This window comes from Sorex fumeus, unplaced genomic scaffold (assembly GCF_029834395.1).
Source record: "Sorex fumeus unplaced genomic scaffold, SorFum_2.1 ptg000047l, whole genome shotgun sequence".
Classification (NCBI taxonomy): domain Eukaryota; kingdom Metazoa; phylum Chordata; class Mammalia; order Eulipotyphla; family Soricidae; genus Sorex; species Sorex fumeus.
Window position 1 is genome coordinate 8,753,337 of NW_026606104.1, and position 13,358 is coordinate 8,766,694.

General features: G+C 38.1%; 1 protein-coding gene and 1 pseudogene across 1 annotated transcript in view; both read left to right on the top strand.

The window, feature by feature from the left end:
- Nucleotides 1-13,358, top strand: part of GLMN (glomulin, FKBP associated protein) — a 44,797-nt gene that overhangs the window by 27,465 nt on the left and 3,974 nt on the right. Inside the window, exons 10-16 of the mRNA XM_056123122.1 lie at nt 979-1,009; nt 1,111-1,200; nt 2,566-2,607; nt 2,701-2,774; nt 3,615-3,699; nt 4,762-4,871; nt 5,461-5,524. Coding sequence (XP_055979097.1) covers nt 979-1,009; nt 1,111-1,200; nt 2,566-2,607; nt 2,701-2,774; nt 3,615-3,699; nt 4,762-4,871; nt 5,461-5,524 — 496 coding nt within the window. The remainder of the gene's footprint in view (nt 1-978; nt 1,010-1,110; nt 1,201-2,565; nt 2,608-2,700; nt 2,775-3,614; nt 3,700-4,761; nt 4,872-5,460; nt 5,525-13,358) is intronic.
- LOC130032074 (peptidyl-tRNA hydrolase 2, mitochondrial-like) lies at nt 1,434-1,929 on the top strand (annotated as a pseudogene).

The window sequence follows — 13,358 nt, forward strand, 5'->3', positions numbered from 1 at the left end:
CATTTGAGCTCAGTTAGGACCTTTCATTACTTTCCTCAGAGAACACCAGTGAGAGTTTTCTTATCTATCTCAGCTTTTCCCTAGTGAAGGAAGATTTGTAACATGGCAAATGTCCAAAACCTTGGCCTACAAGGCAGAAATTTCCAATGCTTGCCTGTCAGAACTAGTCATTAAACCTGTAAAATTACTTTTATTATGCATGTGTTAAAGATTTTACATTCTTACTTTGTTTCTGTTTTAGTCATACAATGAAAATGCATAATGAATTTGAACTTTAACTTTTATGTTCTTGAGATTTTTAAATTATTTGGACATTGAGCCAAAATGCCACCTTGAATTCTTTGCATGGTTAAAACCTGGAACCTGGAATATTTTTTTCCCATGAAAATGAAGTATGTAGTTATCAGAAACCCTTTAAAAATATAACATATATAAGGCATTCAATTCTTAGTAAACATACATTGAACAAATTTCTGGAATTATGTGATATAAGTATGTGATATAATTATATACTGTATAATACTTGATCAAGTGTAATTGCTCTCTTAGCACTTGCTATTGAAGATCTACTGATAAAACAACAGAAAATAAATCCTGAGTAGTTTAGAATCTGGCCAGATTTGGATGTTAATAACCTAAGCAAAAAACAAAGGCTGGATTAAAAATTCTAAGTTTGAACTGGAGAGATATTACAGTGAATAGGGCTTTTACCTTGCATACAGCTGACTTGGGTTCAGTCCTGGGTACTCATATGGTGCCTGAGCCCCCCAGGAGTGTTCCCTGAGTATAGAGCCAGGAGAAATCCCTGAGTACATCTGGGTTAACCCACTCTCACCCTGAAAAGCTAAGTCCTTCAATAGAATCTCTCCTTAATAATATGTATTTTGAATTCAAATTTTTTTTGCCTTTTTTTCTAAAATGAATTATGGTAAAGCTATTTAGAAAATCATGTTGATAAATTTTAATATTCTCTTCCAGAACAGAAGAATCTGTTTTCTCAAAAGGCTTGGTAAGCTTCCTGTGTTGTTTGTACCCATTATAATTTAAATATAATGGTGTCAACAAATATAACAGATACAACTAATAAAATACACATGTATCTTAATCTAGGATCTGTTGGAGAATGGTTTATTGAGGCTAGAAGACAACAGCCTACTGCACCAGTACTTGGAAATCAAGAGTTTCCTTACAGTACCTCAGGTAAGTAAAATACATTTTCTTATATTGAAAGTTGCCCCTTTGTTATTTCCATGTGAAATAACACTTGAATGTTGCTAGAGTTAGTAAGGAACTGAATTTTAAACTTTTTAACTTACATTGAAGATAGCATTATGCAGCAGTTGATTACCTTATTTGACAGTATAACATCAAATACAAAAACAACTTTTGGAATAGAACTCAATGAGGGAGTGAGACTTGAAGGAGTGGTGAGGATGCTTTCCAAATCCTTGGTCATTGGAGTACTTGGCTCAACTGGGTGCACTCAATTTGGCTGCTGGAGTTGTGTGTAGCATGTTCCTGGGTTGGGGCCTCTGTGTACACTTTGGAATGATGCCTAAAAATCCTGTGAGAGGAAGACAGGCTGGAACTGAAGCAAACATCTTAGGGAGAGTGGGCAGTATAAAATGATTCTTGTGGTTCAAAATGACAAAGATAAGAAAATGTGCCTACAGGTAAATTCGAAGGAGAAACCCTCAGTTGCTTAAACAGTGGGAATACTGTTGTCAGCCCAAAGTGGTAGTCAAAGCTCCCGATGAAGAAAGACTGGTAGAATTGTTGACACATGCAAAAGTGCTTGGATTGACTGTAAATTTAATCCAAGATGCCGGACATACTCAGATTGCACCAGGCTCTCAAACTGTCCTGGGAATTGGTCCGGGACCGACAGGCCTAATTGACAAAGTCACTAGCCACCTGCAACTTTCCTAGATGAAATTTTATATGTTGATGTTTTTGCCACCTAGTGCTGTCAATTTCTAACAATAAAAGCAAAGTTTCTTAAAACAAACATTCTGTTTTACTGTTAACCCTTCTTTAACAGTTTGTCTTGTATGGACCTTTGGAAATGAAATTCATTTACTTTTTTGCTTAGAAAATTCCTTTACTTTTTGACTTCAGGAACTTAGAAAAGTCTTAACCAAGACATGCACTAACTCATTAACTAAAAAAGACATTTTCCCCCTTCTGTTTTGCTTAGCATGACTTAAAGAAGGTCCTTAGATGTCCCTGTTAAACTAAGTAGAAAAACATGACTTTTCATAGTATATTAATCTTGATTTTTTGAAGGACAGGATTGTATTTCTGCCTATTTGACTTTTCTAGCCATACCAGACATAATTGAAAATTACCATCACTTCTGAGTCCACTATGTGATACTTCACAAACAAAGGATTGTCCTTTTGTTTGCTAATAAAAATCTTAGAATTTACTATATTATATCTTAGAATTTACTATTAAATCTCCTATAGCACATCTATGAACTTTTAGTTCTTACTATTGATAATATAGTTATTTGTATTCTAAATAATCTAAGTCTGAATTAAAGTTTTTCTTTTTAACTTTCAGAGCTTAGTCAAAATAATGACACTTTGCCCCATTGAGACATTGGTATGTAAATATTTTGGAACTTAAATGAGTTATAGTAAGAAATTTTAGTAAATACTTTTTATTCACTTTATGTGACTTTTTTTTCCATTTCAGAGGAGAAAAGGGTTAGCTATGCTTCAGTTGTATATAAACAAGTTGGATTCACAAGGCAAACATACATTATTTAGGTATGTATCACATATGTTTGGTTAAATACAAAACCAATGGAACCAAATGAATTATTCCAGACATCTCAAAATGTTTTTGTAAGTAAGTCAGATCTACTTGGAAACTGTGTTGTAATGCTGTATTATGGAGGGTACACAAACAACTAGTCAAGTGTGATTGACATTTATGTGCATGAATTGTCTCTATTTTGGTTCACTTAACTGAAATACTCCAAAATTACGACTTAAAATATTGTTTCTGCTTGAACTTTAGATATATAAATAATTTTCACAGTTGAAATGAATGGCTTTGGAGTTACAATTTCTACAGGCTTTTATAATAGAGCTTTTTAACAGATTTGAGGGGGGAAATATTCTAGGATCCAACTGGGGCTGGTAAGACAATACAGCAGGTAAGCCACTTGCCTTGCATTCAGCTGGGCTGTGTTCAATCCTTGGTACCACATGATTCCTTAGCCCTGGCAGTAGTGATCCCTGAGCACAGAGCCAGGAGTAAGCCCTACGCATTGCCAGGTGTGGCTCAAACTGCCCTCCTCCACTCCCTGTCCCCCCAAAATGATTTGCTCCTCAGTAGCACCCCCACCCCCAGTTTAAAAAATAGGCAAATATTCTATTTCTTTCTAGGAAATCTCCATTTTCTCACAGGCTAGTCCTATTGAGTTTCCTTTCTTTGCAGTTAAATTAGTCTAAATTAGTTAGAGCAATTTCGTTGATTACCTTACTAATATCTTCACTGTGGTATTGTATTTCTAGAAATAAACATATGACTTCTTAGCATACGTAAAACTTTCATCTTTATAATGCAGTTAGAATCATTTCAAATATAATTTTGCTTTTTAGGTGCTTATTGAATACAAGTAATCACTCAGGTGTGGAGGCCTTTATTATTCAAAATATCAAAAATCAAACCGATTTGTCTTTAAAGGTAAGAGCATAACTATAGTGTCAGTTACCAATTTATTTTTTAAGGTGTATTTACTCGTTTTGAGGGCGCATCCATGTGAATTTTTTTCGGTGAAGGGGCTTTCAAAGGCTATTCACCAGGCTTGGGGAGTCATATAATGACAGAGAATCAAACTCAAGATCTTGCATTTGTGTTCTGTCACCTGAGTCTCAATCCTGTCCCCTTTGAACTTCTTACATCACTACTAGTGTTAAGGTATATATTTCCCCCCATTTCTGTGATCTCTTTTTAAAATAATCATAGTTGGACAGTTTTACTAGCTAGAGATTTAAATAATACTAGTTTTTTGAGTGGGGCTAGAGCGATAGCACAGTGGTAGGGCATTTGCCTTTGTACATAGCCAGCCCGGCTGAGCCAGGTTCGATTCCTCTGCCCCTCTCTGAGAGCCCAGCAAGCTATGGAGAGTATCTTGCCCGCATGGCAAAGCCTGGCAAGCTCCCCGTGACATATTCAATATGCCAAGCACAGTAACAACAAGTCTCAAAATGGAGACATTACTGGGCCCGCTCAAGCAAATCGATGAACGGGAGAACAGTAACAGTGACAGTTTTTTGAGCTAATAGGAATTCTTTTAGTTTTGCTGTATATGATAAAATATTGATTAAAAACTTGAGTCTAAGCTGTTTGGAATAGTCACTTCATATATGAAACAGTGATTGTGCACTGGATTTTTCACATTGAAAGGGCTTGTTTCTGGTGTCAAACTAGTGAATGGAAGAATCAAAATCTAAGAAAATGAAAGCATAAAAGTATTCTAGTGAAAGAAGAGAAGTTTAAAGTTATATCCTTGAAGCAGAATAATAGTACAGTGGGTAGGGTACACGCCTTGCACTCGTCAGACCCAAGAGCCCTTCAAGGAGTGATCCCTGAGCACAGAGCCAGGACTAATCCTTGAGCACAGTTGGGTGTAACCCAAAACTAAATGTTTGTGTGTATTTTTGTGTATAAATTAATAGTTTATTTTTATACTGTATAGATATTAGGAAATGCATGAATTTATTTAAATTTTCTTTTGCTTTTCAGAGACCATCTAACAACAAGTGGTTTACTGGACCACAATTGATATCGCTTCTAGATTTGGCACTCCTTCTTCCAGAGGGTGCTGAAACAGATCTTCTGCAAAACTCAGATAGGTAAGGGGACCATTACTAAGTATGATAGTAAAATTAGAACCTCTGCTTAGGAACTCTACCCTAAAAAAATATTTTCCAGTGATTTTATGATCTGGTTAATTCATAAAATTACTTCATATTTAAGAAGATGCTAATTACTTAAAATTAGTAGTTACTTAAAAAATAAAGTTCTCCTTATCAAAGTATGATCAGCATATTATTTTGTACCTTTGACTACCAGGTATATTAATACAGTTTATAGAAATCTAACTGCAGTATTGGTGACCAAACACTATCACCTATGTCATTTAATAAGAGCTTAAGTTGGAGTATTATCGTATTTTCCAGGACATTGTTTCTTTGAGGGGCCCATATAACATGTGATTTCACATTCAGTATACTAAAATGATGCCAAGAAATAGTTTTTACACATTTATAAAAAAAATCCTAAAATTCAAGAAGCAAGTGATAATACTCTGAAATATGAAGATTAGCAAGGCTCAAGAAAAACATAGAATAGTAATCTTCAGTTATATTTTGTGAACTGAGAGAAAAGCAATTATATGCATCTGTGCTGTAAGTAATAAATTCATATATTTTTCATTAACAGGATAATGGCTTCATTAAATTTATTGAGGTATTTGGTTATCAAAGATAATGAAAAAGACAATCAAGTAAGTGAATTTTTTTAAACTGGAAGTAAATTCAGAATGCATAAGGAATGTTTTAAATTTCCTTATCAATTTTTAAACCAGAATCTAATATCTTACCCAGATACAAAGGCGAAATAAGTGCCAGTAATTATTCTGAAACTGACTGCCTCATATCTAGCTTCCTTTTCCTGGTATGTTTATGGTGTCTTGTTTGAGAATTGCTTAGTTCTTTTGGGTAGGTTAGTTCCAGACCTAAGTTAACTAACATTTTGGAACTCAACATTATTTGGAGTCTTGAGTTGTTGATGACTTAAGTCTGAGCTGTATAAAACGGTAATCATCTGACATTTTATTATCGCTTCAATCAGACATGAAAAATTGAAGCATTTTCAACACTAAAACTGAATTTGTTAATGGCACCTTTTGGGTAATGTGTAGGAAGCTGAATATCTTTTTTAAATAGTATAACTTTAGAAGTATTCAATAAATAGAAAGCTATTTAAGGGAGATTTATCATTCAGTAAAATTAGTTTCTTTTTGGCTACCGTAGAAAGAAGTTTTTTACTAACTGCTTTTCCTATATTTCATCTCTGGTAACTATAACTACCTAAACTCATTTTCCATTTTTTTCCTTTCGGTTTATGGGCCATACTTGGTGGTCCTCAGGGCTTACTCCTGGGTCTGCACTCAGGAATCACATCTGGAAGAGGACAGGGGACCATTATGTGCTATTGGGGATCAAACCCAGGTTGGTTGTGTGCAAAGCAAGTGCCCTACCTACCATACTATCTCTTCAAGCCTGCTAAATCCAATGCATCTCTTTTATTTTGTGACTATACCAAGTGGGGCGAAGGTCCTGGCTCTGTGCTCAGGGTTCACTCCTGGCAGTGCTTTAGGGAGCTACATGTGGTGCGGGCGATAGAACAGGAGTTGACTGTGTGCAAGGCTAACATGTACTATCTGTTCAATCCCATGAATCTGTTTCTTAAGAAAGTAATAAAAGAGGGGCCAGAGCAATAATACAGTGGGTAGAGCTTTTGCCTTAGATGTGGCCAACCCGGGTGTGATCCCTGGTATCCTTGTATCCCCTATGTTAAACACAGCCCCTCTGTGTGTAATTCCTGAGTGCAGAGCCAGAAGTAATCTCTGAGCATTATTGGGTGTGATACAAAAATTTTTTTTAAAAAGTAATAAAGTAATTTTTTTTATAAAGATGACAAATATTTTTATAAATAAATCATGGTTTGGAATGAAAACTTTATGGGGAAAGTAGCAGTTGTCTTCTCCAAAATTTTGGTAAATTAAGTGATTTGATGACCTGTTTATCCTTCAGGCAAAAATGGTTACTACTAACTAGTGTTTACTCTCTGCCAGATGATTCTCCTCCCACTACCACCATGTTAAGAAAAATTTCAAACATAGTCATATTTTACAGGATCACTCATTTATAAAACTTAATTCAACCATTAACATTTTATCCTTAATATGTATCCATTGTTCCATCCTTTACCTATCACTCTTATTTTTTGATGCATTTCAAAGTCAACTATAAACATAAGCATACTTTATCCTACATAGTTCAGCATATATTAGAGTAATACTTTTCTGTACTTTGACTATGAGGCAAAAATTGTATTAAAATGCATTTAAAAGCATGTTCATTACTTTATCAGATATACAGCTTTGTGTGATCAAATCTGTTATACAAATTTATATTATCAAATATAGAGTGTAACTATCATCACAAGAAGTTCCCTTTGTCCCTTTTCAGTTAATTCTGACCTTATTGTTCTAATAGCACAGTAGGTAAGGTATTTGCCTTGCACACGACCAACATGGCCAACCCAGGTTCGATTCCTCTGCCCCTCTAGGAGAGCCCGGCAAGCTACCGACAGTATCTCACCCGCATGGCAAAGCCTGGCAAGCTCCCCGTGATGTATTCAGTATGCCAAAAACAGTAACAAGAAGTCTCAGTTACTGGTGCCCGCTCTAGCAAATCTATGAACAGGAGTGCTACAGTGCTACAGTGTTATTGCTCCATGCTCATTTTCCCTGCCAATGTTAACCACTATTCTGGCCAAGTGCTTTGTATCGTGGATTCTTCACAACAGTAAATATATCTAACTATTTACATTTCATAGATAATGTAGGCACAGGAAATATCTTTCACAAGTGCACACATCTAGTGGATGGCAAGATAGTCAGTGGCCTTACGTAGTAGTCTGAACCTTCTAAGTCATGAACTACATCTGATTCCCAAAGTAGCTTGTGATAAAAATAAAAATGAGGGGCCAAAGAGAGGGTATAATGGTTAAGGTGTTTGCCTTGAGTGACCTGGTTCAATCCCTGGCACTCCATATGGTCTCCTGAGTCCTGCCAGGAGTGATCCTAGAGCAGAGAGCTAAGAGTAAGCCCTGAGTACTGCTGAGTGTGGCTCCAAAACAAAAAAATAGAAACAAGAGAAATTCTGTAGCGGTGAAGGCTCTGAGGCTTCAGGGACATAAATTAAGATAAGGTATGACATGGACAGTATCATGTTAAGCGAAATGAGTCAGAAAGAGCGGGATAGACACAGAGAGATTGCATTCATCTGGGAACATAAAGCAACAAAAAGGGAGACTAACACCCAGGAATGGCTGAGATTAGTACCAGGAATTTTGCTCCATGACTGGAAGGACCGTCGGCAACTACACCACCTCCGCTTTGCTGATGACATTGTTTTAATAACACCAAACATCAGCCAAGCGGCACAAATGCTGGCCGACTTTGACCGTGAGTGTGGAAAGGTAGGACTACAGCTGAATCTTACGAAGACAATGTTTATGAGAAACAGCCTTGTTCCTGACGCTCCATTCGCTCTCAATGGAACGACCATCTCCGAATGCAACAGCTATGTGTACCTAGGTTGAGAAGTCAACATGACAAATGACCTGGCACCCGAGCTGCGCAGGAGGAAGAGAGCGGCTTGGAACGCCTTCAAGAGCGTCGAAGAAATAGCTAAGAGAACGAAAAACCTCCAGCTCCAGGCACATCTCTTTGATTCCACTGTTCTTCCTGCATTAACATACGCCTCAGAGACCTGGGCCCTACGCAAACAGGACGAGAACGCTATTCGGGTCTCCCAAAGAGAAATTGAAAGAGCTATGCTTGGAATATCACTTTTCACTCAAATGAGAGAAAGAATCCGGATTTCCGACCTCCGTCGATGATCAAGAATCAGGGACGCTGTCTCATTTGCCAAGATGTAGAAAATCAGATGGGCTGGTCACGTAATGAGATTTAGAGATGACTGCTGGACTAGAGCTGTTACCGACTGGATTCCACGGGATGTCAAAAGACCGCGTGGTCGCCCACCTACCAGATGGTCAGACTTCTTCGTGAAGATCATGAACGATCGGTTTGAGGCCCTTCATGTTCCCGGAGCGAACAGATGCCATTGGGCTACACTAGCACGCGACAGGGACAAATGGAGACGTTACTGGCGCCCGCTCGAGCAAATCGACGACTAACGGGAAGTTAAGTGATTAAGTGATTAAGTGACTGGAAGGCCAGCCACACGTGCTAGGTGAAAAGGAAGCTCAGATAGAGAAGAGAGCACCAAATAAAGGGTGTTGTGAGGACCCTCCCAGAGTGGGAAAAGCATGCTAAAAGTAGTCTATAGACCAAACATGATTGCCACTCAATGGCTCTCTTGCAAAACACAGTACCCAAAAGAAGAGAGAGAGAACAAGGGGGAATACCCTGTCACAGAGGCAGGATGGGACGGGGGGGATGGGGGGTAGGGGGGATGCTGGGACCCGTGGTGATGGATGACGGGCACTGGTGGAGGGATGGGCACTTGATCATTGTATAACTGAAACCCAAGCATAAAATTTGTAAGTCTAAAAAAAAAAAAAAGATGAGGTATGAGTTTTCACTTTTTTTTTTAGTAACTAGGAAAGACCACATCTAGTGATTTTCCTGACAAGTTAAAAAAAAAAAGAATCTTTTTTATTAAGAAGAATAGATCTATTTAAGTTGTAGAGCACAGTATACTACAGAGACATCTGGAGAGTTAGTGCAGGGGTTAAGGCACATGCCTGGCCTGTCGGTGCATCCTATTTTGAATCTTAGTACCATATGGTCCCCCAAGCACCAGAAGATGCAGCCTGGAGGCTCCTGAGATTTGCAGGGGTAGCCTCAGTGATCCAGATTGTAGAGTCTGGGCAGCACCAAATCCTCATTCCTTATATTACTGATTTGCTGGCCTTGTTGGCCAGGAATCACCAGGAGGGGCCCTGGCCTCCTGAGCACCCCTTGGAAGCCCCCTCCCCGACATAAAAAGGAATTAAGACCCAGTTTTGTTTCCCCTTTCACGTAAAATTTGTATGACTTTATTTATGAAGTAATATTGCAGGACTTCTACAAGCTACAATATTGAGGAATATCACCTGAAGCCATATCCATTTCATTTTTTGATTTGGTGGTTAATAGAAAGAAAAGCAGTAACTCAGCAGTATTCAAGAGCTATACTTTTCTCTGTGCTCAGGCAGTGCCCAGGGGAATTCATAAGTGGTGGCTGGGATTGAACCAGTCAGCCACCAGCAAGATAAGTACCTTATCTCCTGTTCTGTCCAGCACAAAATCTTGGAGAAAAACAGTTTAAATGAGACCCTCAATATAGAATTGTGGTAGGCATATAGATGTATACATATACATGTATATACGTATACATGCTACATGTTAATTCTAAAGAAAAAACTTGCACACATTAACTACTTTTTTTTTTAATATTTTGCAATCTTACATTGTTTCCTTTGATCCTATTCTTATTTTACATATTAAAATCACAAATTACCTTGGAGCAGTGTTCCATGGTTTGGAAGCCTGCCTCATGTACTGGGGGAGAAGGCAGCTGGGATAGAGAAGGGATCACTATGTCAGTGATGGATGGATGGGAGTGGTGAAGATTTGTGATGTGGGTCGGAAGGTAAAGGGTCTACCTAAAATCTTACAGCTTTGGTATCTGAAGTAAGCAACAGCTTATTACTACTACTGAGAGGAAACTATAATAGAATTGAAAGTGCCATCCTCTGGTACTTTTTCCCCTTCCTTAATGGAAATATACTGCTCTAACCAGGCATCAACCAGTTTTGGTTACAGTAAAATTTTAGGAAAAAAAATTTCAGTTTGCGTGTAAAGTTTTTTGTCCCCTCTCAGTTTTGGGTCATACCTGGAGATTGTTCAAGAGTGATTCCTGGCTCTGTAGTCAGGAATTAGTCCTGGCAGTGTTCTGTGGAGACGATATGGGTCAGGTGTGTGTAAGGCAAGTGCCTTACCCACTGTATTTCTCTTTTTACCTGTAAATTTCACAGCCCCTCCTTCAAGAAAAGAATTTGCCTTGTTGGGAAGGAAAAATGTGGTAAGGCCCAGAGTGTTTACTGCTTATCACTATCAGCCTTAACAAATCTTCACCACCCTCATCCCCATTACCAGAATAATTGGTGACTTAATGGAAAGGGAAAGAATAGGCATCATTAATATCTGTGGTTAATAGAAAGAAAAGCAGTAACTTGAGAGCTGGCACCCAACTGAAAAGTAGCCTAAGCTACAATATCAGACACTAATTAGTTCTATAATGTCTTAACCCTGACTATCCCATTCATGTAATCTCCAGCCCTCCGCCCCTTAGAACCAACTTACCCAAGAGATGGGGGAAAATATATGACCCTGATTCCTGTATTAGAAGTTTAACCAACTTAAAAAATTTTATTTCTGAAAAGTGTATTTCTCAAAAGCACATCTTGGTTGATTGACTTTATAGTGTAATTATTCAGATGTAATACTTTGATAAGTTTTTATCTGAGCACTCCATTTAAATCTTGAGAAGTTGGATGATAATGCTTAAAACAATTTGGATCTCCCATTTTAATTTATTAAACTTTAAAATCATTAGTAGTGTTAAAATAAAATGGTGGACGGAAGGATCACTCGGGATGGGAGATGTGTGCTGAAAGTAGACAAAGGACCGAACATGATGGCCTCTCAGTATCTGTATTATAAACCATAATGCCCCAGAGTAGAGAGTAAGAAGGAAAGTGCCTGCCATAGAGGTGGGGGTAGGGGTGACAGGAGGGATACTGGAGACATTGATGGTATTGATGATGACAAATATACACTCGTGGAGGGATGGGTATTTGATCATTGTATGATTGAAACTCAATCATGAAAGTTTTGTAACTATCTCATGGTGATTCAAAAAAAAAAGTACAGATTATATACACACAAAAAGATGATTGAAATGAATGCTCTAATATTAATGAACTCATCCAAACGTCATAAAGTGTAGTGACTTAAAATCTGACTGCTTCACCCAAAAATGCAGTGTATTATAATAGACTTGATGTTCACAAAAACAATTTAAAAATCACAATTTAGGAAAAATAATGGGTAAAAGCAAGTAGATGTGAAAGACATGGTTATATAATCAGAAGGTGAGGAATAATTATGACCTACGCACTATGATTACAGAATTACTGTGATTGTTGGGGCTGGAGTGATAGCATCATAAGTAGGGCATTTGCCTCGCATTCAGTGCCCTGCACTCGTCTAACCTGGTTTCAATCCCCAGCATCCCATATGGTCTCCAGCAGCACACAAGGAATAATTCCTGAGTGCAGAACCAGGACTAATCCCTGACCATCGCTGGGTATGACTCCCCAAAATTACTATAATTCAGAATTTAAGGAATCCTACCAATAACAGAGAACATGAAGTGTAAGCTTTGCATGCTTGAAGATCTGAGTTTGATCCCCAGTACAACCAAAAATATTAATTTAAATAAAATTGGGACTGAGGAGATAGCTTTAGTTGGGAGATGTACCTAGCATGAGCAATTCAGTTCCTGACAGCACATACCCTCCCCACACCACCACTGGACATAACCCTGTCGCCAGCCCCCTCATTCTTCCCCAGCACAACACTGGATGTAAGCCTGGGATCACCACTAGGCCAAGCATGCCTATGCAGTACCCAGTGTGGCCCCTAAAAGAAAAAAAGAGAAAAAGTCAACTTTTACCAGCAGAGCTGGAGATTCAAGGTTCAGGAAAAGTGAGATGAAACACAAGTGTGGGAGAAAGTGCCTCTAACTTACGCTGAGATAGAGACATGAAGACATAGAGACAGGAGGAAAATGACTTATGAAAAGAATAAGCCAGTTGACAGTAACCCAAAATAGCAGGAAAAGAAAGGATTATTCATTTATGAATCACTTGTATTGAAATGATTCTGTTTATTTAATTTTCCTATAAACCTGATTTCTTTTCAGCTTTTCATATAACCACTCTCTCAACACCTATTACTTTGAGAAATAAGTACTTTTAGGAGTCCTTTCGTACAAAGGGATCCATAATTCAGCATTACTAGAGTATCATTTTATTTCTCCTTTAATCAACATTCCCTTTAATTAACATTCTATTTCAGAAGCTGTCATTTGTTGATTAACCCAGAGACAGATTTGCCTCTCATTTAAACATATGGCCTAACGTAAGAGCACTGGGAGAAATTCCTTCACAATGAACAGACTTACTAAACTGTCCTAGAGATGTCAGGTTGCCATTTCAGATTGAGTTTTATTGCTTATTTTCCTGGGATGATAATTCTTACTTGCATGTCAGTACTTTGGAATATCTGATTCCTAAGAAACATTTTATTATTTATTGGTGGGAGGGGGAGAGGGAAGATGCTCACAGGTAGTCTCAGAGCGCCCCAGGGGCCATTCACGGTGGATACTCAACCAACTGAACTGGGCAGTTCAGAGTTTAAGGACCAACAGTGCCTGGGGCCACCAGGAAATACCCTCAGGCAATGCTCCAGA